This window comes from Paroedura picta, chromosome 16 (genome assembly GCF_049243985.1).
Source record: "Paroedura picta isolate Pp20150507F chromosome 16, Ppicta_v3.0, whole genome shotgun sequence".
Classification (NCBI taxonomy): Eukaryota; Metazoa; Chordata; class Lepidosauria; order Squamata; family Gekkonidae; genus Paroedura; species Paroedura picta.
The window spans coordinates 19707200-19734963 of record NC_135384.1 but is presented as its reverse complement, the minus strand read 5'-3'; the positions used below and the strand labels follow the sequence as shown (position 1 = coordinate 19734963).

Here is a 27764-nt window from a genome sequence, read left to right as displayed (position 1 = left end):
GAATTTGGCATATAGGTGATTTGCCTGCAAACTTTCTAGCACCTCCTGCACCAATTGTACGTGTTCCTCCAGTCTCAGAGAATAATCAAATGTCATCAAGCTAAACCAGGACCTCTTTATATAACAAATCATGTAACACTTTGTTAATCAGGTTCAAGAAACACCGGGTGTGCCTGATAAGCCGAATGACATCAAAAGGTACTCAAATTGCCCCAGCAGGGTGTTAAAGGCAGTAAGATGTACATGGCCTGGCTTGATTTGTACTCAGTAGTAGGCTTCATGCATGTCCACTTTGGTAAATATCTTGCCTGACCCTAGCTGCCCCAACAGGTCCTTTATTAACGGGAGCGGGTAAATGTTACAGGTGGACACAACGTTCAGCCCCCGGTAATCTGCACAGAACTGCAGGGATCCATCTTTCTTTTTTATAGAGTGCTGGCATGGCCATATGCAAAGTGGATGGTCAAATGAATCCCTTAGCAAAATTTTTGTCTAGAAAGTTTTGCAACTCCTTCATTTTCTGAGGGATCATAGAATAAATCTCGGCTTTGGGGAAGGGCTCCCCAGGTTTCAATTCAATAGCACAGTGGGGGGGAGCTTATCACATTCCCGTTCCTCAAAAGCGTCATGCAAGTCCCAATAATCTGCAGGGAGCGTTTTCCACTCCTCATGCTCCATCCCTGCTGTGGTGCAGGAGGGATCCCAGTTCTCGCCTTGCGGGGGAAGCAGCCTGGCAATGGTCCTGACAGCCCAGGTTGTTAAAGGTTAATGCCCTGGCACTCCAATGTGTGCTGGGATCATGTTTTCATAACCAGTCTAATCTTACCACAAACAGGAAAGCTGCCCCCAGGGCCATGACAGGCTGGATTCTTTCCCACTGTCCAAGTTAAGGGGGGGCCGTGTGATGGGTCGAAGCCTCTCCTTTTGAGAAAAGCCCATCCATCTACACAAATCAAATGGGATGCTGCAACTCCTTTAATCCCACCACAAGAGCATGAACCATCTCAGGATTAATGAGTGTCTGCATGCATCTACAGTCTAAGACTCCTTGAACCCGTACCCCACTCCTATCTTCAAGTCTGACAAAGTCACTGGGATTAGCAGGAAGGGAATACAATTTACCAGTTTTCCGCCCCTGGAACAGACTTGCTGGCAGGGCTTTCTCACAGCAGGTTGCCCCATTTCCCAACGGTTTGCAGGTCTCAACCTGATCCTTCCTGGTCTCTCCCAAGGAGACTGCAGTCAGTGGTTCCACCAGGAGGGTTAGCAGAACTTGTTCAGCTTTCCTGGGGCCTTTTCCTCCTGTGGCAGGGGGTACTGGTTTCTTTGCTCCTATGGGGAAAGTTTTTGAGGTTGCTGGTTTTCCTTCTTTCTTGGATGGAGAATCTGCGAAGAAGTGGTCAGTTGCTCTGTAGCCTAAGGACAATCCTATCTCACTGTGTTGATTGTGCTCTGCTGAGTCAACCACCTAAGATTGTTGGGGCTCCCTATTGTTCGTTGCTCTGGTGCGTTTGGTCACTTTCTCCCTGATCTTACACAGGTCTGCTTGTAACCCTTCTCAGAAAAACTGGAACTTGGTGGCTTCATTCCATTCATAGACATTGGCTGCCAGACGTTGGCTGACGGAACTCGGTGGCATATTGGGAGATGGGTTTTGTGCCCTGCCACAGGCTTCTCAGCTGCTTATGGGATGTGTCAGCCTGCACGGAGTCTTCCACATGTGCACAAAGTTTGCATAAACAGGTCATAATCCAACAGCTCGTGTGTTTCCCAGTTAAACAGCCCAACATACCAGTTGGCCACCACCTTCTCCTTCGCCACCTCATCCAGGAATATAGGGCCACAATCCTCGATGTAAGCCTGCACCTGAACCAGGAAGGATAACTTCTCTGCCTGTCAAAAGGGGCATGGCGTTTACTCTTCTCTTGGAATCCCTTTGGGTTTTGTGCTGGAGGGTTGAGGTACTGTTGTTGAGGAGCCCTCCCGCTCTCAGGACCTGTCCCTGCTCACTCCCACTGCCGCTGAGGTACCTGGCTCTGGTAAGGATGAAGCATTCGGAAACTTCCACATGCTCCTTTTCCCTGGTGAAGATCGTGGCAAGCAATCCTGTCACCTCACCCAGCTCTCACTCATAGCTCCAGGACATTGCGAACAAGAATGGTTTCCACATCAGGATGTCTCCAGGTCCCGGCTCTGGTCTAATCATCTGGGTCCTGGTCATACACCATGGTTCAGCGGGCCATCCAACACTCCGAAACATAATGGCCGGCATCTGCCCCCTTCCAAGCTGGGTTGCCCACCACCACCATGGCATTCCAGGAGCCTCGAGTTTCTTCCCTGTTGTCTTGCTGTTGGTAGCGGTGGTGTCCTGCCCTCCAGCAGCCCCAACAGATTGGGTGTCCAAATCTCCTTCCTCCATCAACATGGTGGTAGAACGAGTAGGATAATTTGGCTCAAAAGTAGTTCTAACAAACTGTGAGAATCTTTGTGAGTCAAAAATAAAATCAAACTTTTCTTTAGGGGAAAGTTTCATTTATTAGACTAAGCAAGTGTCCTCATCATAGGCATAGTTAGAACTAATATTTCAGGCTACAAGACAAAACATATGTTTCTCATGGAGCCCCCCCCCCATGGGAACCCTTACCAAATGCTGCACATTTTACAGCCATAACATCTGATAAGGATGCAGGGTGAGAAGCAGGAAGATTTAGCGGATGGCATGGGAAGGAGGGGAAAAGACCGGGTAAGGAAAGTTGGGGCATCTGGTACCGTGATAAAATCTACAAAGCAGGTTGTCCTGGCAACCGCAAGGAGAGGCTAAATGGCAAATTAAAACAATACATCAAAGACTACATCATTCATGGCAGAAAAACAGGGGGGTTTCTGATATATACCCAGGAAATTGTTAATCGCCACTATGGGGTGGTAGGAGAATTTCCTCCAAGCCAGGCTGGATTCTGGAGATTTAGGTGGAGGGAATCACTTGGGCATGAAATTGGGGTCACTGGAGGTGGGCAGGTAGTTGTGAATTCCTGCACTGTGCAGGGGTTGGACTAGATGACCCTGGAGGTACCTTCCAACTCTATGATTCTACGAGGAGCTGTGGTCAGATCAAAAGGAAGGGGCTGGAACTGGTAATGAGCATTCCTCATGCAAAAATGCAGGTACTTTCAGAGGGCAGGATGAATTGACCCAGAGATAAGCTACCTTGAGGTCTAAGGACATCAAAAATTCCCATGGGCGAAGAACCTCTTGCAATAGACCTTAAAATCTACACGTGGAAACAATCGGATAAGCCGATTTACAAATTTTAGGTGTAAAAAACCCCATTGGCCTTGTGGACCATGAACAGAATGGACTAAATTCCCTGACTGGAATGGGAACAGGTTCTATGGCCTTTATTTCCAATATGAGAAGCAGCCTGCTTTATGGGGTTTGTGCTTATAGGAAAACAAAGAAATCAATTGGGAGGTAAGACTGAAAATTCTATTTTGTACCCTAACTGAATCACATTCGTGGCATTGATCTGACTGAATGGAGACACATACTTTCTGAAACATGGCTAAGCGACCCCCTACAGTAGCGGCCATATAATCAGGTTCTATTTTGGTTGTTTAACCTGTCACTCTTGTCCTGTCTGTTAGGTCCCTGTCAGTTGAATCTTGTGTACCTGCCTCTACAAAAGGACTGGTGATTATATCCCCATGAACATCTCTTGTTGTTTCAAAACCTGGGAAGTGTGAGGTTGCTTCAGTTGCCCAGAAATCACAGTCTGACTTGACACATTCTAAAGCAAGAAAGTCAACTCGACATATACTTTGTCAGAACTGGCATTGAGGAAATTAAACTCTACCCCATCCATGAGAACCCAAATAATACGGGAAGGTTCAAAGGGAAAACCATCCAGGCAGCTGGGAGATAGCACGGGAGCCCAGGGACAGAGAAGGATGGGGAGAGAGGGATGTGTGAATGGAGAAGGATAGGAGAGAGCAATACATTTTCTAGAGTGATCCACACATCTAACAACAATAAACCAAATAGCATAGGTATTCTTATGAAAAAAGAACAAACATTCCAAATGGTTTGTGACAGTGTCGACTCAGGAATCATCAGGTGAGAACTGGAGATTTCAAAGCTCTTACAGTCCAATGCATCAATATTTGCATCACAAAAGCAGTTCTCCACAGGAAGGTCAAACAATTAACTCATCAGTTGGTTACTCTTCAAAGACCAATAGTGCTACCTACATGCAGGATAGACTGGGGGGTGGGGTGGAAAGATACACATTGGAACCACAATAATTTGACAGAACCAAACTGGCTCTGACAGGAAGACCTGAAAGAAAAACGTTGGTACTTACAGTCACAGTGACATCTAACCAACTATGGGAAGACCTGTTTCCTATTCCTGGTTCCCACCAAAATTCTATTCAAGTCCTCCCCAAACAATTTATCTCCCAGGTCAGGATAAGAAATAACAATTGTTTTAGAATGGTTATCAGCTGATCAAGTTTGCAACCACAGGACTTGTTAGTTTCTGCCGCTGATGCTAACCCCCTAGCAACAAGATTTAAAAAATCTAAAGTTGTGTCCGCTAGAAAATAAACTGTTTTGAACTGTCTGGATACACCTTCAGCTTTCTTTTTGTTATTCTCTGGTACCAACCTTACCAAATCTGTGTGCCCAAACTATAAAGGCTCTAGAAATGATAAAGGCTGTTGTAGATACCTTAATAGACATGATGACTACCTCATGGGTCTTCTTTAAGGCAAAGTCAGCCCATCTGTCAATTCTATCTCGAATAATGCCTTCCCCATCTTCTGAAACTAAACCCTGGAATTGGGAGATATATTCAAGATTATGGCAGTGTGAGATTAGAGTGCAGTTTGTGCTCTCCTTATTCGCTGTTTGTGTCCAGTCCCCTGAATTCCTCTGACTCAGGGTCTATACCTAGATCAGAGAATGGAGAGACTAATGGAGAGTGAAGAGAAAATTTGAGATAACTAAACCTCTGTGGCTTCGCAACAGGCATCCTCTGTTATCATACTTCTTTATGGGCTTGAAGAAAAGACAGCATTCTACTCCAGAGCAGCCTGGCTGCAGGATCGAGAAACAACTAAAAATGGACCATTTTCTTAATGCCAGAAGATCACAGAAAACCTCGCCTAATCAAAAAATTATAATTGCAAGACTTAATAAAGTTATGAGTGGAGGAGATAACTGTTGGAATCTTATTGGCATGACAACTATATCCAACTACAAGAGGGGAGTGTGTCACTAATTATAACAACTACATTGATAACCGCAGCAGACATAATAAAAGTCCTACAGCAACCACCAAATCATTTCCTAAAAACAAACATGCACAGGATAAAATTATTTCACGCAGGCTGCAAAAGAACCAATTAGCATTTCTCACAGGGAAGCACAAGGTAAAAGTCAGAAAGTTGAATAACAAAGATTCAGTAGTAAAATCTCTGAGTCAGCTTGCCCAGAGTGGCCTATCTAGCAAAGAAACTGAAGATGTATACTGACTACCCAATAAACACTTCTGGACTGATTCTGCACTTTGTTTATTCCATTGTGGATCCTGCTGAATCCAGATTGATTTGAACTTGGGTCTTACTCTATTCCCCCCCCCCTTGAAACAGAAAAGTGTGATTAGGGAAGGTAGGGAAGAAAATCTCTGCTGAGAGAATTTAGGGCTTCTAGAGCATCTGCTGAAAGAAGTTAGGGCTTCCCCTTTAAGAGAAGCCTTGCAACCTGGGAACAAGGAAGCCTTTGAACTGATGCCATGCGCAATCAGGGCTTTTCTATAGTGTTGGAGGCTCGAGGCAGCAAGTTAGTTTGGGAAAAGCAGAGAGCTGCACCTTTACTCATGCCGGTTTTTCAAATATCAAGAGTTATATCCACTCCAGGATATCGCACGGGAAAAGTAGGGTCACGCCGGATCAGTCTTGCTTGTTGCAGATGAAAAATTTAAATTGTCCAAAATCAAAATGGAAATCATATTCAGTGTAGAAGGCAGGGACTGAATCTACCTAGGATTGGAATAAAAGCAGATTTAGCCCTACAGAAGATTGATTATTACATTTAGGTTTACTTGGGATGTAAAACATTTAGCTGGATTTAGAATCTTTCTAACATGAGTTTTCAGAGACAGCACTTGCCCCTCCCTGTTTCACTTAGGAGCCACAAATTTTCTCTTCACTTGGCTGCCTTCAATCAGCCACATGAAAGGGATAGAAAGGAACTAATTAGACCTGGGAATGCTGCCAGAAATAGCCACTATAGGAGAAAGTAAACCACAATAGCAAACCACCTAACTAGCGGGAAACTTTCATAGACCCAAGTTACAGTAGATGAGCGATAGTGTGCTGCCCTAGCCAGGCACACGCAGGGTTAGTGCAAGGGCAAGCACGGTTACCGAGTCAAGCAAGTTCAAAGCGCGTACCAGAGAGTAGTCAAAAGTCCAGACCAGGTGTTATCAGGAATTGTTAGCTGACGAAGTCCAAAGGAGAACCGAAAGAGTTGTCGTTTATCTTTACCAAGGTCAAGCCGGGAATCAGTCAAACAGAGCTTCGCTGAAGCGTAGGGGAGCAGGAAACCAGTCAAGGCAACGGGTGGACATGTGCACAAGGTTGCAGCCACACTGAGAAGCACTTCCGCTGTGCTTAAGAACAAGCTGAGCTGTCACACCAAGTGGCTGTACCTGGCACTCAGCCTTCCTCCTATTAATGAGCCCCACCTGAGCCCAACCTAGCCTGTTGCTTTAGTCTAAGCTGAGCACTTTTCCTGCGTGTTGCCAACGTTCTCCTCCTGCATTCCCTCCTGCGCTCTGGAGATGAGTCTGAGCTGTTCAGGGATGTTGCTGCAGGCTGAGGTAATGCTGGTGCAGAGGGAATGGTGCTTGTCTGGCTGGGACCTGGTTGTGGCTCCCTATCGGGACTTGCCTCTCTAAGCAGCACCCTGCTGTTTTGCTCCAGCTCCTCCAAGTCTTCCTCCGAGGAGGCTTGCAGAACGAGCTCAGGCAGTGGTGCAGAGGCACCCTCTGGAGATGGGGCCATGACAGATAGGGATGTGAGTGTCCTGCATAGTGCAGGGGGTTGGACTACATGATCCATGAGGTCCTTTCCAACTCTATGATTCTATGATTCTAGATGCATGAGGAAAGGTTGGGGGAGCTTGGTCTGTTTAGCCTGGAGAGGAGACAACTGAGAGGGGAACTGATAGTCAAGTATTTAAAAGGGTGCCACATAGAAGATGGAATCGAGTTGTTCTCTCCTGCCCCGGAGGGACAGACCAGAAAGAATGGGATGAAATTAATTCAAAGGAAATTCTGTCTAAAGATCCAAAAGAAGTTCCTGACAGAGTGGTTTCTTAATGGAACAGGCTTCCTCAGGAAGTGATGGGTTCTCCATCTTTGGAAATTTTTAAGCAGAGGCTGGATAGCCATCTAACGGAGAGGCTGATTCTGCGAAGGTTCAAGAAGGTGGCAGGTTACAGTGGATAAGTGATAAGGTTTGTGAGTGTACTGCATTGTGCAGGGGGTTGGACTAGATCGGTGGTCCCCAACCACGTGCTGGGCCGCGAAGGCTCTGGCACTGGACCGTGACTCCCTGCCTCCGCAGGGCCGCGCATGCGCATTTTCGCCATGTGTGGCCGCAAATGCGCATTCGCGGCACTCCCATGCATGCGCGTTTACGCCATGCGCGCCCGCAAACGTGCGTTCGCTTTGCAATTCCTCAGTATCTTTTACCTCGATGCCACCCCTAGAGTCATCCCACTACTTGAGCATGGAAGGGTCAGAGTTCCTGCACGGAAAGAGAATTCCACAGAAAGAACATGTTGCACCACCTCTAAAGGACTGCAAATATCAAACAAATTCAGTAATGGAAATATCATTAGAAGAGCCCTGCACTCACAAGCAGTGTGAGGAAATGGAAATTGACCCACCAGTGCTATTCACAACATCTGCTAGGAGAGAGCTGACATCAGGCAATCACAGAGCCCGAGGACCAGAACACCAAGAAGCAGCTCTCCAAGAAGTGGATTTACAAACCAACATGTCCACTTCTGGGGCTGTGCATTGGAAGGGCTACAGCACAACTATAAAAGAACTCAGGCCCCACAAATTCTAACAACCGCTAATCAGCTTATCATATCAAATCAAACTCTGAAATCTCCTCTATCCTTGACTGAAAGAAGGGCTGAGGAAGTAAAAGTAACCAGTGACAGAACCGCCTCACAGCAGGGAATCATCCTTCTGACTAAGCAAGGGAAATAGTGCCTCCAGATCCAAATCCTCCTTGGAAATCATCTTGTGGAATATTGCTGACTGCAATTGCTGCCTTTCAAATTGCCCAGAAATCCTGTTCCTTTAAAGAGATTATGACATCATACTTCTTCAAAAGACCCGGACAAACTGGGGACTTACAGCTCGATGGCTTTCACTCCTATAAGTTGAGCGCAACTAAAGGCCAGGGTTCTGGGAGGCTAAATGGGGCTTAGAAACCTTAATTTTGACCTCCCTGCGACTAAAAAGAATGGTCCCTGAATACGGCCTTGCCAGACCTCCTGTCTAGTGAAGAAATGAATGTGATACTCCTAAATATCTATATGCCCCCTTAAATAGAAGGGGATGAAGGGATTCAAGCTGGCAATGTCATCCAAAAGTGTCAAAAAAAGCTCCTAGGTGGATTGCTCTGTTTCAGTTCCTTTATCGGCATTGTTTCTTTCTTCGGGGACTAATTTGTAGGAGTCAAAGCAAAAGTTTTACACGATTCTGATTGTGATAACTGTAGACTCATTTGGTTGGAATATGTGATTGTGAACATTAAAAAAAGAAACAACACAAAGACAGTGTAGAAAAAAAATAAACTAGTAAGTAAGAAAGGCAAAGGTTTGAAGAGCACAAGCTCGAAAGGACCACAGTCTCTAAGAGGCAACAGAAACACTGAAGGAGGAGCAAGGGAGACAGGAAGAAGTTGTTCCTGCCTCCCTAGCAACAGCAGTGAGAACCACCCATCACGGATGAAGTCCTCGAGGCCAGGGAGAAGGACCCTTCATGGTGAGTAACCAGTGGTCGATCCCCATACTTAGGTTTACAGAAGCTTGAGTGCGTGCAATTTCTGACTGCGGTTTAGTACAGAAGGGAGAAAACAGGCACAACAAAAGAGCCATCTTTCTCCCTTTCTGTACTATATCACAATGAGAAATCCCTCCCTGTTGCTGTAAATGTAGGTATGAGAAAAGACAGGCGCAATAAAAGACCTGTTTTTTCCCTGCATTTGGCTTAACATATCCCCGGGATGGAGGGGCTTTCCAGAGAAATGGTGGTGCTTCAAGGACAGAAATTGTTACATATATCTTCTGCAACATCACAACCCTAACCCAAAATCCCCTCTCCGCTATTTCACAGCAAAACCACACAGCTGAAATTCCAAACTCAAGCATCACTCACACACACCAGAAACTTCTGTTTCTCTATCACAATTCTTCCCCTTTGGGAAGTGTTTGGCAACTTCCTTTCAGCAAGCATGCAATCTTCTTTAGAAGCTGTTCTTGTAAAGTTCTAGCCACCACTCTCCGTAGTCTTGTGGCGGGTTACACAGAAACAAAACTCCAATAAAACCAATCACAATCCCTTAATACCATAAAACACACAGAAAGGCAGCATAATCCCCATTCCTCCCCCTGTCTAGTCGAACATCATAGGATATAGGTTTGCAAAAGGGTGTAGTGTTGGCCAGAGGAGGGACCCCAGTTGTTCCTGAAAACCCAGCCTCAACCAAAGACCAGGTGTCCTGCTGACTTTTCAGCTGACTTTTCTTCTGGTGAAAAAGGAGTAAAGGGGGGTCCCCTTTAATCACTCAAAAAAGGGTATGTCCAGTCATCGAGATTGTGTGGAACGTTGGCAACAGAAAGGAAGGGCAAGACTGAGTAAAAAAAGCTGTCTGGATCCAGCCCATAGAAACAACATCATAAATTATCAATATTAAAACAAACTCAGAATAAACAGTATAAAACAATCACTAAGGAGCTTGAAAGAGTCCTCAAAATAGAAGGGGCAGCAAGTGTAGGCTGTGGTAGCACTACCACCCTTGTGTAGACTATCAGGGTACGGAAATGGCTAGAACTTTACAAGGACAGCTTCTAAAGAATGTTCCCAAAGGGGAAGAATTGTGATAGAGAAACAGGAGTTTCTGGTGTGTGTGAGTGATGCTTGAGTTTGGAATTTCAGCTGTGTGGTTTTGCTGTGAAATAGCGGAGAGGGGATTTTGGGTTAGGGTTGTGATGTTGCAGAAGATGTAAGAAATCATAAAATCAAAGTAATAAACAAACAAACAAACAAACAAAACACTGATTTTATGGTTTCTTTTTTTTTCACTTATGAGCTTCTAGGCATCTCCCTGGAGAAGTGGCATACAAATTCCCCAGGGCCTTCATATATCAGCTCTCCAGGACATGACTTTCCATTTTTTCATTTTACCGTCTCTCCTTCCTCAATTGCCTTCAAATCCTCACAGAGCAGCCCATTCTTTTCGGCCCCTTTCTTCCTCACTGCTTTAAAGAATTGCTGCTCGAACAGAAACACGTACATACCAGTGGCTCTTTATTCTTCACCAGACGAACTATTTTCACTGATTCTTCATCAAAATCTTCATCAAAATTGTCCGGCAAAGGAGGAAGCACAGGGTCAAAATTCTTCTGAGCAACAGTGTCATGTACAACAAGCATTGCCTTGGTGTTGGGAAAGAAGGGAAAAGAGAGAAAAGAGTAACACGGAAGAAACAGGAAAAGACTTTCTCACATATTTTTTGTCCAGCTCTGAGATTTCATACAGGGTTAGTCACCCTCTTCCATTTTATATTCAGAACAACCTTTTGACATAAATAAGGCTGCAAAAAAAGAGCCCAATTCTCCCGGGAAGATTGTTGAATGGGAAGCTGAACAAGGATCGCTTCAGCTTAATCCAGGGGGGGTCCAAGGGCACGTTTCCTGGTGCCTGCCAAGTGCTTTCAGAGAGTGGGCAGGGCTAGGCAGGGCTCTTGCTTCTGATAAAACAGCATCCTGTTAATCAGGACATTGCAGAGCTACAGCTAGAGTTACCAATAATCTGACTTTTTGTGGTTGGCTTCATCTTCTGTGACAGCCATTTTCTAATTATGCCCATTGCCTTGTGTCAGAATTCTAAAGGTGTCTTTAGAAAAAAGCTGGGAGGAACCACTGCACTAATCACTACATAATACTGCCTAGAACAGGGGTAGTCAAACTGTGGCCCTCCAGATGTCCATGGACTACAATTCCCAGGAGCCCCTGCCAGCGTTCTACCTCTGGCCTAGAATTTCCTTTCTATGCCATTGAACCATGTTAAGTTACCTAAAATAAAGAACACCTGAGAGAGAAGGAGAGAGAAGTGGCTTGCTCAACTTGGAAAGTTTCTTTGGTAAACACAATTAAAGCAACTGAAAGAAAGAAATGGGAAGGCTGCTGGTTTTACAATTCCTGAGCTGCTTCAACTGATTGAGCCTAGGTATCAGCACTCAAGTCTATTAGCAGCAAAAGCACTTGCAGGAGGAGGCTGACATCTCCACTTAATCTTCACCCACTTCTGCTTGCTCAACCCACCAACAAAATCTGGATTCTGTTCCAAGATTCGAGAATAACAATTGGCTCATAAGGCTGCATCCCAGTTTCAGCTAACTCAGTCTAGCAACTAACGCCAGGCTCTTACTCTCAAATTCAGAGTCTTGAAACTCAGGAACTAAATACTTTATGGTGATATAAAGCCAATAAAGCACTGCTAAGTAAGAGAAAAATACTGCTGACTACAAAATAGTCGTGTGATAGTAGAGACTGGCCTCCTTATTCTGCAGTTTAATTCTTTTCACAATGTTTATGTTTAAGATCTTGAATCATGTCATCTGCAAATGCAGTCCACAGTCCCCTTTTGCAGTAGGATCTTGATACAGCAGACCCATATGCCGGTGCTGCACACAGACTGCAATCGCTTGGCAGGCACCCAAGTTGAGTCTGACCCAGCTGACCACATCTTAGGTCCAGAAGATCGAGTCAAAGTAGATATTAGGTATTCCGTTTCTTTGTAAGACCCTTGACAATTATCCTCCTGGCACTCATCCTCTGCGCTCATGCCGACTTGAAGGCACACGATGTACAAATCTGGACCCAAATCCTCACTTCCTCCCCCCGCCCATTGTCTTTTCATGCTTCTTGGTGCATGTTTAATTAGATGGGAGATAAATCCAAAAAGAACATCACCGCCACAAGCTTGCCCAGTATCATTAAATATTTCATACCATGAATCTGAGCTGGCAGCCAGCCATGAAGCTGCAGCCGGAATTTCTAGAGGAAGTATTTTTTCCACACTTCAGGGGATATGTTGATTTCTGAACGAGTCAATGTATATTGATGGGGAAGGAACTGGCAAGGCAGCAGTACACACATGAGAGCACAGCACCACAGAACCCCAAGATTTCATTATTGACAGCTGATAATAAAGCTAGCCTTAGTTTGATACTGCAGCCCCGGATTCCATTCCATTTTCGGCACTATTACAACCAAAAGACCAGAGATCAGGGGTCTAAATTTTGTATTATTATTTATTTAATCTGAACCCCACCTTTGTGTTCAGCAGGGACCCAAAGCAACTTGCATCATTTTCCTCTCCTCTATTTTATCCTCACAACAACCCTCAGGGGTAGGCTAGGCTGAGGGTGTGTGACTGGCCCAAGTAAACACAGCAAGCTTCCAGGGCTAAGTGGGGAATAGTCTGCCAGATCCTAGGCCAATATTCTAACCATTACACCACACTGGCTCAACAGCTTCCCATGGGCAAAGTCGGCCCTCTTCTCGAAAGCCTGGATAAAAGATGGGGAATATCCCAGACCTTCTATTGACTTCAGAAAGGCTCACAAGGCAGCCTTGCTGAGCATTTTCCAACCTACCTGAAAGAGGGAGAATCCAGGTTTGGAAGCAGGCCAGGGAACTCTCTTCTAAAGAGTGTTCCTCCTTTGTACAGAGAGCGTTGGAGAAGCTCAGAAAGCTGCAAGCTGCCTCACAGCTTTCCAAGGTAATGTGCCCCAGAAAGCACCAACCTGATGGCTCCATGCAGTGTGGATGAGCCACTGCCCACTCAGCCTCTGAGCTGGGGAGATGGGCTGACTTGTCATCCCCGCATTTGAACTGGGCCTCAGAGGTTCTTAGAGAATCGCCAAAGCTCAGTACACTATCAAATGCCTTCTCTTGGGTATCACAGAGACAGAAAAAGAGAAGGGTAACAATTCATAGCTAATTTACAGAGACTATGTACAGTTTTGAAGGCAAGAGAGATTTAGAGGTGGTTTGCTATTGCCTGCCTCCGTGTAGCAACCAAGATTGCCTTGGAGAGCCAGTTTGGTGTAGTGGTTAGGAGCGCCAACTTCTAATCCGGCAAGCTGGGTTTGATTCCCCGCTCCTCCTCCACATGCAGCCAGTTGGGTGACTTTGGGCTGGCCACAGCACTGATAGAGCTGTTCTGACCGAGCAGTAATTTCAGGGCTCTCTCAGCCCCACCCACCTCACAGGGTGTCTGTTGTGGGGAGAGGAAAGGGAAGGCGATTGGAAGCCCCTTGGAGACTCCTTTTGGTAGAGAAAAGCAGCATATAAGAACCAACTCTTCTTATGGGTTTACCTTCTTATGAGACCCAACTAGCTTAGATCATCCAGGTCAAGGCTACAAATGCTAAGATGATGCTTTGCCTGAGGCTGCAGACTAACAGGTTATGTCACCCCAAATTAATTGAAAACAGTGGGCTTAGGGGGTTTCCAGTGGAATTTCCGCTCTGGTCAGCTGGCTATGAATGAACTGAGTTTCTTTGTGTTAGCGAATGTAGGTAAAAACCCTTTTACCTACAGATTTGGAGTTCTCCAATGTAAAGGAGAAACACTAGAGTATCTCCAGTGCCTGAAAAAGGTGAAAGCTCTGAAGGAGGAGCAGTTGTGGCAACTGTAACCCAAGAGCAGTGTCTCACCAGGGCAGGAGAGAAAGAACCCCCATCAACATGTAACACCCTGAGGGGACTGAGGCTGGAGCGACCTTTCATTTCCTTATACTATGCAACTGAAATGCAAAACGGAGACTATATTGTATTGTGTTGACAAAACTATCTAAAATTAGCTAGACTCTTTTTTTTCCGGAAGTAAATGATTAAAATACCCCACCTCTGACAAAAACACTGAAGGAGGAGACAAAAAGGAGGAAAGAGAACAGGCGTATAAAGTTGCAGAAGATTCTGGTTGTTGTCTTATTAATTCTGGAACAATGTTAATATCAAAAAGGAACAATAATACCCAGGCCAATTCTGCACAGGTGGAAAAAATAATTGCCAAGGCGGCACCAGTACAGACCCAAGGATAATGCCTGTGTCCACATGACGTTGATGCCAGACTGCCACCCTCCTGGGCCTGGTGTGGACACTAAAGGAACACAGACTCTTCCTCGTTCCCTTTTGGTTCTGTGGGGGCCAAGAGGGCCTGCAGGGGACAAGAAATGCCCTGGACAGATTTGCAGCGCTTCATGTCACTGCAGGGCAGACTATGGCTTGCTTGCTTGCTTTATTTATTTGCAGGAAGGTGGGATTGGATGGAATGCAATCCCACCTGCCAATAAACAGCCCCGCCACCCCCCCCCCCCCATGCAGTGGAAACTTCCTGCTGCCAGCAAAGATCCCAAAACTGGAACATGGCATATCTCTACTAGTTGAATATTTTGTGAATGAAAAGCTGGAAAATCTAAAAATCAGATGGAAATACAGTTGGAAGTTATTATTTGTAAATGTAATTTAATAATAATAAAAATAAAATAAAATAAAATAAAATAAAATAAAATAAAATAAAATAAAATAAAATAAAATAAAATAAAATAAAATAAAATAATAATAATTTATTCACTGAGTTTGTTATGTTGTTCTCTGATGAAATGGATTATAAATACAATTTAAAATTGAAAAAAAAATTAAAAAGTAAGTTTAATCTTTGCAAAAGACTGTATACCAAGGCCTCAGATTGTATGCTACCAATGTTGGGGTTTTGCATCATTGCATAAAGATACTCTACATATTAGAGGGAGGAGCACTGCATGCCGGGAGAATTCTGTTATGTTTTGTCAGATAGTCAATTAACAGACTTACTCTCTGTAAGTCAATGAGGGCCTCTGCTTCTATGTTCTTGTGTGTTTGAGGGAGAGTCAGGGGTTTCAATGTTACCTTAAAAAAATGTTGGGAAAAAAGTTTACCTCATAAGAATGTATGAGATTGAATATGTTTGTTATTACAATTTAACCAATTGAGAAAAAAACGTGAAAAGCCTATCAGCTATACAAGAAATGTTCTTCATGTTTGTTACTGTGAATATTTTATTTATTTTAATTATATTAGTTTTTATTAACTGCCACTCCCAGACCCTGCCAGCTTGTGGCAGTTTACAATAAAATCCTTAAATAAAACTACAACATTGATGGCAGCACAATCAAATTCTACAAACCCCCCCCCACACACACACACCCTCCATGCCCAGTAATAATGACCCACCACCACCCTTGCAAGAGGTAGTCCTTGCCCAGATGTCTGGCTCCATCAGGGCCCTCAGCTCTTCTGGGAACTCATTCCACCCACTTGTTTCCCGGGGACAACTAGCAGATTCAAACCCGCAGAGCAAAGAGCCCTGAGGGGGGCATAAGGAGATAAGCAATCCCTCAGATATGCAGGACCCAGGCCGTAAATGGCCTTAAAGGTAGGAACCAAAACCCTGAACTTGAAGCTAATTGGTAACCAATGCAGCTGCCTCGGCAAAGGCTGGATATGGGCCCTCCAAGATCACCTCGAGAGGACCCCAGCAGCCGCACTTTGCACCAACTGCAATTTCCGGGTCAGAGATACGGGCAGGCCTGCGTACAGCGAGTTACAGAAGCCCAGTATGTAAGAGACCTGTGGCTAAGTAAGCCAACATGTTTTAACCGTTATTCAAAGAAAACTGAATGATTATTTCAAGGAAAAGAATAATTGCCCAAGTGAAAAACATGCTGATCTTAACCAACAGAGCCACATGGTCTCAAAACAAAGCTTCCCTACTTACTTTGCCTGGAATTCTATGAAGTCTAAAGGGTATCACACAGATCTATTCTCATATTCAACAAGAATCTTGGTTTAAATCACGAACCCAGCCCAAATTCATTTTTTACCACAACTCCCACATGATAAATTTCATATATATATTATATAAATGTTATTATATAAACATTTTTACATCAGGTATGCACAGTCTCTTTCCATGCTAGAATGTGCACATGCACATGACCTGAAGACAAGCTTAAGCTGAATCTTAATTGCCATTACTTTTAACACTTTGTTCAAAGGAAATTTGTTAAACAGCCCCTCCTCTGCACTACCTGAATTTCCAAGTCATTCCGAATCTATTATAGATCTCAGCAATTTGAACCCATTTGAAAACATTGTCTTCTCTTCTTCCGGTTTTCAGCAAAATTATTAAAACCATGCTCTGAAAAACCCATTTCATTATCTACCTATTCAATCCTAAAAGGGAAAGAAAGTTAAAGTCCTCAGTTCCCGCAGTGAGAAAAATTAAAGGCTTCTGCAAGCAGGGGAAGGTGCTGTTTGCATTGTGTACTGAGTGCAGAATGCAAAGCAATAGGTTTAAATGACTAGGTAAGGCTGATTAAACATTAGAGGAGGAAAAAAACCCTTTGGCAATTTCACAACAGGGTAAACCAGCTGTTTCAAAACCAAAAGAAATAATGATTAAGAGAACCACCTCCAAGCATGCACAGAGTGCATTTTCATCCCACATGATACATCTGGAATTAGTGATAAGAGGTTTTCAGAGGAGAAGAGAATGATTCTGCAACTCAAAGCACTATCTCCCTAAATGCCAGTGGTTTTCACTTTGAAGAAGAAGAGTTGGTTTTTATACTGGTTTTCACTGCCCACAACAGACATCCTGTGAGGTAGGTGGGGCTGAGAGAGTCCTGACAGGCCTACTCAGTCAGAACACCAATATCAGGGCTGTGATGAGCCCAAGGTCACCCAACTGGCTGCATGTGGAAGTGTGGGAAATCAAACCTGACTCACCAGATTAGAAACCCCCAGTCTTAACCACTATACTACATTGGCTCTTTGAGAAATAAAGTCTTTTCCCTCCTCTTCCACATGTCATTTCTCATCTTCTGCTCATCTACTGGAAAAGTATGTGCTTCCCTTCCCTGACTGCCGTCTCAAAATAAGACTTAAATTCACACACACCCCTACACCCCCAGCAATAGAGGTCTAATCCAGAGACCAGTTTCCCCATCCTCAAGAATCACAGAACTGTACTCTCAAATAGGGTTGTCCAATCTGGGTTGGAGAATTATTGGAGGGGAGAATTTAAGCCCGCTGTCCCATGAATACAGCGGGTGCTAGCTGTTGTAGGGCTCGGTTCCGGGCGGCTGTCAGTGTGGGCGTGGGCGGGTGCGCAGCGGCCGGTGCGTTTGGGGACTGCCGTGCGTTTCCCCGTCCCATAGTGAGGTGGTGCAGGCTGGTTGGCCGTGGGTGCCGGTCTGCGGGTGGTGGCCGAGTGGCGCGGCCAGGCCAGGGGGTGCGGGCACGTGGCGGGGTGACGGCGGCCGGAAGGAGGCAAAGCGTCCTTGGGCAGGGCGCGGTGGTGGAGGTGCGGCTGATCGGCAGAGTTGGAGGCCATGGCCAGCCACGCGGGCAGGGCTCAGGGGCGACGTGGGCCGTAGCGAAATGGCGCGTGGGACTGCGCAGTTGCATCGGCAGGTGGCCCTGGCCGTGTGGAGTCAGCGGTGGCGGCGAAGCAAGGGAGCAGCCGGGCAAGGATCTGAGCGGCCACGCAGTAAGTCTCGCCGGGGAGAAGGCTTGCAGGGGTGGCCAAAGGGACGTAAGGGGCCGGGGTGGGAAGGGCGGCGGCGTCCGGAGAGGCGGGTGGGGAGGCACATGGTAGTTAGCGGCCAGGTCCCTGGGTGGGGAAGGGGTGCCGCTGGGTGGAAGGAAAGCAGGTTTCCCTCAGTCCAGAGGCGTGGGGTGTCCCTCCTCCCCAGCGGCCATCCCGGGGCTTGTGCTAAGTCGGGGCGTGACTTACCATCCGGCAGCCACAGCAGCGAGGATAGCGACTTGGGAGGACGGGAGAGTCTGCGGGTCGCTGTTCAGGAAACGGGCCAAGTAGCGAAGCGCACCTCCCAGTCAGCCACCTGGCCCTTGAGTGCCACTCGGAGAGTTTTTATCCCGGACAGCACCCACCCACTCTCCACCCACTTACCCCTTACCCTTTTATTTAATCTGCTCCACAGGAGTGGTTTAAAGATTTTGCAGGTGGAGCATCAGGTGGGCAGAGTTCAGGCACAGGAGGGACCTCAGAAGATGCCCCCCTCCAAAGCAGCCATCTTCTGTGGGGGAAGTGATCCGTGTCAATCACATGTAATTCCAGGAGATCTCCAGGCCCCACCTACCCTCGCCTATACAACAGAGAGTCTTTTACCCTGAGATGAGGTGTAGACAGCAGCTGAAGCAGCTCTTTTTCATCATCATTGATGGGCGCTGTCTGCAATTCTTCTATCACCTTAAAAACAAAAACAAAACAAAAGAACACCTATTACAGAGAAATCTATCGGTGAGCAAGACATCCAAGACAGAGCTTTTTTTCCTGCTTGGATTTTCTGGTCAATGTTTTCCTAATCTCAGCGTCACACTCCAGAGGAGCAAGAGTAATTGCAATGCAAATGTCAATGTCAGCTTTGACAGAGCTTGCAAGGAGCCTGCAGGTTGGGGGAAGTGGCACGGTAAGCACAAGGATGCAGTTCTGGGATTTGGGAATGGCGTTGGTGCACCATCAGGCTTTGCAGGCCAGATACTTGGTGCACTCCCTTTCCATAGCACCATGTCCTCACATCCCAGGAACAGGATCACACAAATAGGCACTGCAGCATCTACACAGGACTGCTTTTTCACAGCAAATGGGGATAGTGATGTGTTTGTTTTTATTTTTCTTACATTTATATACCACCCTCCCTTGCAGCTCATGAGCCTCTTGTGGTGCAGAGTGGTAAAGCAGCAGTCATGCAGTCTGAAAGCTCTGCCCATGAGGCTGGGAGTTCAATCCCAGCAGCCGGCTCAAGGTTGACTCAGCCTTCCATCCTTCCGAGGTTGGTAAAATAAGTATTCAGCTTGCTGGGGGGTAAACGGTAATGACTGGGGAAAGGCACTGGCAAACCACCCCGTATTGAGTCTGCCATGAAAACGCTAGAGGGCGTCACCCCAAGGGTCAGACATGATTCGGTGCTTGCACAAGGGGTACCTTGTGGCTCAGCATGGTTTACAGAGAATATGAAACTGTGCAACTGATAGGATAAGTTTGGTAGCTACATCATCAGAATCAACAATAATATTAACAACCTCAACAACTTCAATACCAACTGAATGTTCAATTAATCACTGTTTAACTGTAACTATAACCTTTCAATCATGGCAGTCAGATCAGGTATGCTCGCAATGAGACTGAGGGGCATATCAGGATGGGAGAGATTCTGGGGCTTAATGGATATTACCACTGACCACAACTGAATGCTTGGTGGAAGAGCTCCATTTTGTACGCCCTGCAGTACTGTGCTAACTCTAACAGGGCTGAGACCTCCTCTGGGAGCGCATTCCACCAGGTGGGGGCCAGGACACAGAACAAACTGGCCCTGGTCGAGGCCAAACATGCTTCCTTGCCGGTTGGAGTTGGCTGAGTGTCCTTGGAGGACATAGGCAGAGAAGTGGTCCCTCAGATACACTGGGCCTAGACCACGTATGGCCTTAAAGGTAATTACCAGGACCTTAAGCTTGATCAGGAATTCAACTGGTAACCAGTGCAGCTCCTGAAACGCAGGCCAGATGTGTTCCCAAGGTGTTCCCGTGAGAACCCATGGCAGTACTTGGAGGAGCTTGGAGAAGGAGTAAGTGTTATCTCAGGAGCTGATTGCTAGCTCTGCCTTTTGCTCAGTAGTAGGCCTTTGTGCTATCAAAGACTCTTGCTTGCCAGAGAAGGCAGTATTTGGAGGAGCTGGAAGAATACTAAAATACTAAAAAAAAACCAAAGGATCCTTGGGTTCTGGATCAAACCAAAAGTCACTGTAAAGAGCCAAGGGCAAGAGCTAAAGGACTATTGCCTGTTGGCTCTTTGCCGGAGGATTAAGTCGAAGGGTTCAATAAAGTGTAGGACTGTTTGAGGAGCATTGCAGATGAATAAAAGGGGCATGAAGACTGAAGAAGCTCAGGTAGTGACATATACTATCTGCAGAATGTTTGTCTTCTTACCTCGGGGGGACAATTTTTACAAATGCAGCAAGTGTAAACTAGTGGCACTGCTGGAGGAGAAGGTCCGGGGATTAGAGAAATGACTGAATACACTGCAGGAGGAGGGAAATCTATCAAAACAAAATCAGGAGCACCGAACATAGGAGGGTAATAAATGGAAGGATGTTACATAGGAGTAGAAGAATAAGGAGGTCTGCCCCACTGATGCTCAGCAATCGGTTCCAAGGACTGCCTGAAGAGGTTGATTCAGGAACACAGGAGCCTGTGCAATCCCCCATGAAGACCAAGCCCCAATGTAGACAAGGAAAAAAGTCACAGGCTCCCACAAATGAGACTTCTGTCTTTTCTCCCGCCGACCCCACAAAGCTCAGAGAACACTTCACAGGTCCCCACAGGTGAGAGTTTTAGATCTGCTCTCAAGGGTACAAAGAAACAGGTACTGGTAATTGGAGATTCCTTACTGAGAGGTATAGAGGCCAAAGTGTGTAGACCAGACTTGTTGTCTCGAGAGGTCTGCTTGCCTACCTGGTGCACGCATCAAGGATGTCATATAACTTCTGGACAGGTTCATCAAGCCCACAGATCATTACCCCTTCCTTCTCATCCACGTAGGAACAAATAATACTGCCCAGCAGAGCATGGAACATATTAAGAAAGACTTTGTGGATCTGGGGTAAAAGGTAAAGGACCTGGGAGCACAGGTTGTGTTTTCATCAGTCCTTCCTGTAAGCGGCCGTGGCATAGGAAGAGACAGAAAAATCATACAAGTAAATGACTGGCTACTTCACTGGTGTCGTCAGGAAACGTTTGGATTTCTGGATCATGGTCTCTGATGTCAATATGAGCGGCTAATATCAGGAGACCTCGCAAGGGACAGAAAAAGGATTTTGGGAGAATCCTTGCACACCTGGTGAAGAGGGCTTTAAACTAAACACAAAGGGAGAGCAAGACGTAAATTCAGAACTTGGTGTGATGGTTAGAACTGAAGATGAGAAGATTGCAAAGTTACATGGAATTTTACATAAGCAGGGAACTACTAGCTTACAAGTTCAAAAACCAAAAGCATGGGGCACACAAAGGATGGATTAAGAGGTCTCTACACTAATATAATAATGCACAGAGTATGGGAAACAAGCAGGAAAAACCAGTAGTCCTAATAGAGGAAAGGGGCTATGACCTAAAAGGAATCACAGAAACTTGGTGGGATAATACTTACAATTGGAATACTAGAATCAAGGGGTACAATGTATTCAAAAGGGATAGACAAGAAAAGAAGGGGGGAGGTGTGGCAATATATTTTTATTTTATTTATTATTATATTTATATACCGCCCTCCCCGAGGGCTCAGGAATGTTAAGAATCTTTATACGTGAAGAAATTTACTTGAATTTTAGTAAAGCTTTTGATAAGGTTCCCCATGATGTTCTGATGGATAAAGGGGTTACGCACATCTAGAGATGGCAGTAGCTAAAGGATAGTGTCTGGGTGGCAGATTAAGATGGATAGAGAGGTTGTCGAGAGGCATTTAGCTGCATTGGATGAGTTCAAATCCCTGGGCCGGATGAAATACACCAGAGTGCTCAAAGAACCTTCCAGAGAACTTGCACAGCCCTTGTCCATCATCTTCGGAACCTCTTTAAGGACTGGAGATGTCCCAGACGACTGGAAAAGAGCAAACGTTATTCCAATCTTCAAAAAAGGGAGGAAGGATGACCCGGGAAACTACAGACCAGTGAGTCTGACCTCTGTTGTGGGGAAGATAATGGAGCAGATATTAAAGGGAGCGATCTGCAAACATCTGGTGGACAATTTGGTGATCCAAGGAAGTCAGCATGGATTTGTCTCCAACAGGTCCTGCCAGACCAGCCTGGTTTCCTTTTTTGACCAAGTAACAGGTTTGCTGGATCGGGGAAATTTGGTTGATGTCATTTACTTGGATTTTAGTAAAGCTTTTGACAAAAGCTTCAAAAAAGGGAGGAAGGATGACCTGGAAAACTACAGACCAGTGAGTCTGACCTCTGTTGTGGGGAAGATAATGGAGCAGATATTCAAGGGAGCGATCTGCAAACATCTGGAGGACAATTTGGTGATCCAAGGAAGTCAGCATGGATTTGTCTCCAACAGGTCTTGCCAGACCAACCTGGTTTCCTTTTTTGACCAAGTAACAGGTATGCTGGATCAGGGAAATTCGGTTGATGTCATTTACTTGGATTTTAGTAAAGCTTTTGACAAGGTTCCCCATGATGTTCTGATGGATAAATTGAAGGACTGCAATCTGGATTTTCAGATAGGTGGATAGGGAATTGGTTAGAGAACCGCACTCAAAGAGTTGTTGTCAATGGTGTTTCATCAGACTGGAGAGAGGTGAGTAGCGGGGTACCTCAGGGCTCGGTGCTTGGTCCGGTACTTTTTAACATATTTATTAATGATCTAGATGAGGGGGTGGAGGGACTACTCATCAAGTTTGCAGATGACACCAAATTGGGAGGACTGGCAAATACTCCAGAAAATAGAGACAGAGTTCAACGAGATCTGAACACAATCGAAAAATGGGCAAATGAGAACAAGATGCAATTTAATAAAGATAAGTGTAAAGTTCTGCATCTGGGTCAGAAAAATGAAAAGCATGCCTACTTAGATGGGGGATACGCTTCTAGGTAACACTGTGTGTGAACGAGACCTTGGGGTACTTGTGGATTGTAAACTAAACATGAGCAGGCAGTGTGATGCAGCAGTAAAAAAAGGCAAACGCCATTTTGGGCTGTATCAACAGAGGCATCACATCAAAATCACAAGATGTCATAGTCCCATTGTATACGGCACTGGTCAGACCACACCTGGAGTACTGTGTGCAGTTCTGGCGGCCTCACTTCAAGAAGTACGTAGATAAAATTGAAAGGGTACAGAGGAGAGCGACGAAGATGATCTGGGGCCAACGGACCAAGCCCTATGAAGATAGGTTGAGGGACTTGGGAACGTTCAGCCTGGAGAAAAGGAGGTTGAGAGGGGACATGATAGCCCTCTTTAAGTATTTGAAAGGTTGTCACTTGGAGGAGGGCAGGATGCTGTTTCTGTTGGCTGCAGAGGAGAGGACACGCAGTAATGGGTTTAAACTTCAAGTACAACGATATAGGCTAGATATCAGGAAAAAAATTTCCACAGTCAGAGTAGTTCAGCAGTGGAATAGACTGCCTAAGGAGGTGGTGAGCTCCCCCTCACTGGCAGTCTTCAAGCAAAGGTTGGATACACACTTTTCTTGGATGCTTTAGGATGCTTAGGGCTAATCCTGCGTTGAGCAGGGGGTTGGACTAGATGGCCTGTATGGCCCCTTCCAACTCTATGATTCTATGATTCTATGATTCTATGACAAGGTTCCCCATGATGTTCTGATGGATAAGTTGAAGGACTGCAATCTGGATTTTCAGACAGTTGTGGATAGGGAATTGGTTAGAGAACCGCACTCAAAGAGTTGTTGTCAATGGTGTTTCATCAGACTGGAGACAGGTGAGTAGCGGGGTACCTCAGGGCTCGGTGCTCGGCCCGGTACTTTTTAACATTTTTATTAATGATCTATTTTGGGTCCACATTCTACCATTTTCCCCAGTAATGCGAGACAGGGCGGTTGTTAGTGGGTTCCTGTAAATCCAGAGCTGGGTTCTTCAGCAGCAGATGTACCACTGCCTCTTTCAGCCCCTCCAAGAATTCTCCAGTTGAGAGTGAGAGGTTGATTGTTTCCAGAGGGGGACTCCTATACTCTCACTGGCCATTTTAAGTAGCCATGATGGGCAGGGGTTGTGGGCATGTGGTTGGTCTCATTGAAGTTAGCATCCTGTTCAATCAGCATGAGCCACCTAAAGTCATTCAGTGTTCACTTCAGAGGCAGCCAAGGGGCCTCTAGGTTGCTTTCTGCATCCAAGTTTGCTGGATGATCACGGTGGAGTGCCGAGACTTTATCCACAAAGTAGCCTGCAAATGCTTCGCAGCTGATTTCTCATTTACTATTTTGTTGCCCTTCCTCCAGGGCTGTAAGTGACCCAACTATCCTAAACATTTGTGCTGGGCACAAATTGGTGGATGTGATGGAAATCAAGTAAAAGTTGCCCTTTACTGATTTCTCCGACATCTCATTGGCTTTCATAAGTGTGTTAGAAGATGTTCTTGATGCTTCATCATGAGTCTTCCTCAAAATTCACTGTAGTCGTCTCAGTTCCCATTTGTTCGTGCAGAGCTCCTCTATATACAAGGGAGCCCTCTTGGTACAGGGGTGAAGAGGATGTCTGGAGCAATCTTCTCAATAGCGGCCTGCATTTGGTTGTGTCAGTCAATGACCAGTCCATTTAAAGAAGTGCCGGGAGGCATTGGGTCCTGCAGAGCATAAAGGAAACCATTAGGATCCATACGTCTCTACAGCCAGGAAAAAGTCTGCTCGACACCCAACTGAGTGTGGCAGTCACAGCTGGGCTTTCAGGGCGTAGTTGTCTGACCATGGAACGGCATTTGCCGCTATCAGTTTTCACATGTGCAATTGTTTTTCCACCAGTTCTGACAAGGCTCCATTTGTTTGGTGAGGCTCAAGATGAGGTTCTTGGCAATCCCCAGTCGTCCCCACCCACCATCACCATTAAATTAAATAATAATTAAAATGTTCCTGTTCTCCTCCCTTGCCCCCATTCTCTGACTGCCATTCTCATTTCCCTGTCTCCCCCTTGTCTCTTCCTGTCTCAGCAGGCACCCCATTCCCTCCCTGCTCCTTCCCTGTAGTTCAGGCACCCTAGAGGCCTAACTGATGATTTCAATGAGGGCCGGGTGGCTGTGCGGAGAGGCTCACAGCATAGGAGGGGCATTCCTCTGATTTCACCGAGACGGCAGGCTAGGTGGTCCGTGGGATGGGGCCAAAGGAGTAGGACAGGCTGAGGTTCCCAGGTGGCAAGGGCCACTTCGCTGTTGGGCATGGAACTGGCTGCTCTTGAAGATCATTCCCTCAATTGCCCAGTAGTGGCTAGTGGGTCAGTGCTGGCATCTAGGTAGTGCCCAAGAAGGGTGTTGTAGGCAGCTGGGGAGGCAACCAGCAACCCCCGTCTCCTTGCACATGGGCGTCATCAGCTCCAAATGGGTAGCCAGTAGGTGTGCAGGCAGCTCCCATCTCCCCATGCCAGTTCACCAGGCCAGTTCACCCAATGGGTGGCTATGCTGAAGGGGCCGCAAGCCTGGGGCTAGCACTGGAGTCAGCCTCAGCTCCTGGAGGGTTGTAAAGGAGGTCGCAGCAGTGGCAGCCTGGAGGTTGTGAGCGGGTCGTGGTAGTAAGCGAGTTGGGGATGAATTTGACAGGTTTGCTTTCCTCCCTTGATCTTCAACTCTAACTTTCCTTTCCTCTTTCTTTTCTGCTATTTTCTTTCTTTCTTTTTATTCATAAACTAGTCTTCCTCAGTTTCTTCCTTTATTTCCTTCCAGTCTTTGGTAAAAATGGATCGTATTACAGGTAATAGTTTCTCTGTTTGGTTTTGTTGTTTGTTTTATTCAGAGGTTTGTTTAGGATATTTTGGGGGAAGTTTGGCTAAATTAGCTGTGTTTGGTGAGGGTTTGGCATTTTTTACATATTGGGTGGGTCAGTTTGTACAACTACTCCAGCTGCCATCTTGGGGTTCAGCCATACTGGACTTAATACTGACCAACAGGCAAGAGTTGGTGGATGAGGTGAAGGAGGTGGGGACCCTAGGGGGAAGTGACCATGTCCTCATAAAATTCCTTTTGAGATGGGGAGCCAAGGAAGCTTGTAGCCAGACGCAGATGTTGGATTTTCGTAGAGCAAACTTTAATAAACTCAGAGACATGATGAGTGTCATACCATGGACAAGAATGCTGGAAGGGAAGGGAGAATGTGAGGGTGGGCACTACTCAAACAAGAGCTATTGCATGCTCAATCAATGACTATCCCAGAAAGACGAAAACACTGCAGGAGCTCTAAGAAGCCTATTTGGATGAACAGAGAACTTCGAGAGGAACTAAGAAAGAAGGAAATGTTCAGGAAATGGAGGGAAGGACACAGCTCTAAAGAAGAGTACCTACAGGTTACTAGGCACTGTAGATCAATCATCAGAAAGGCCAAAGCTGAGAGTGAGCTAAGATTGGCCAGGGAAGCCCATTGTAACAAGAAAAGATTTTTCAGTTATGTGAAGAGCAAACGTAAAGTAAAGGAGACAATAGGCCCACTGTTGGGTGCGGATGGACAAACTCTAACGGAAGATGCAGAGAAAGCAGAAAGGCTCAGCACCTATTTTACATCTGTTTTTTCCCACAGGTCAAAGGGTTTAGGCACATCTAGAGAGGGCAGTAGCCAAGAGATAGTGTCTGGGTGGCAGGTTGACATGGACAGAGAGGTTGTCGAGATGCATTTAGCTGCACTAGATGAGTTCAAATCCCCTGGGCCAGATGAAATGCACCCGAGAGTGCTCAAAGAACTTTCCGGAGAACTTGCACAGCCCTTGTCCATCATCTTCGGGACCTCTTTAAGGACTGGAGATGTCCAGGAGGACTGGAAAAGAGCAAACATTCTGATCTTCAAAAAAGGGAGAAAGGATGACCTGGCAAGCTACAGACCAGTGAGTCTGACCTCTGTTGTGGGTAAGATAATGGAGCAGAAATTAAAGGGAGCGATCTGCAAACATCTGGAGGACAATTTGGTGATCTAAGGAAGTCAGCATGGATTTGTCTCCAACAGTTCTTGCCAGACCAGTCTGGTTTCCTTTTTTGACCAATTATCAGGTTTGCTGAATCGTGGAAATTCGGTTGATTTCGTTTACTTGGATTTTAGTAAAGCTTTTGATAAGGTTGCTCATGATGTTCTGATGGATAAATTAAAGGACTGCAATCTGGATTTTCAGATAGTTAGGTGGATAGGGAATTGGTTAGAGAACCGCACTCAAAGAGTTGTTGTCAATGGTGTTTCATCAGACTGGAGGGAGGTGAGTAGTGGGGTACTTCAGGGCTCGGTACTCAGTCCGGTACTTTTTAACATATTTATTAATGATCTAGATGAGGCGGTGGAGGGACTACTCATCAAGTTTGCAGATGACACCAAATTGGGAGGACTAGCAAATACTCCAGGAGAAAGAGACAGAGTTCAACGAGATCGGAACACAATGGAAAAATGGGCAAATGAGAACAAGATGCAATTTAATAAAACTAAGTGTAAAGTTCTGCATCTGGGTCAGAAAAATGAAAAGCATACCTACTGGATGGGGGATTAGGCTGCCTAAGGAAGTGGTGAGCTCCCCCTCACTGGCAGTCTTTAAGCAAAGGTTGGATACACACTTTTCTTGGATGCTTTAGGATGCTTAGGGCTGATCCTGCGTTGAGCAGGGGGTTGGACTAGATGGCCTGTATGGCCCCTTCCAAC

General features: G+C 45.8%; 1 protein-coding gene across 4 annotated transcripts in view; it reads right to left on the bottom strand.

Annotated features, from left to right (window-relative positions):
• MPP3 (MAGUK p55 scaffold protein 3) overlaps positions 1 to 27764 on the bottom strand; it is a 154889-nt gene that overhangs the window by 101329 nt on the left and 25796 nt on the right. For 3 of the 4 annotated variants that reach the window (XM_077312867.1, XM_077312864.1, XM_077312865.1), the window contains exons 5-6: positions 18552 to 18632; positions 10605 to 10742 (exon numbers count right to left, since the gene is read on the bottom strand). In XM_077312867.1, the coding sequence (XP_077168982.1) occupies positions 10605 to 10742; positions 18552 to 18632 (219 nt within the window). The remainder of the gene's footprint in view (positions 1 to 10604; positions 10743 to 18551; positions 18633 to 27764) is intronic. The other variant, XM_077312866.1, reaches the window with a different exon arrangement.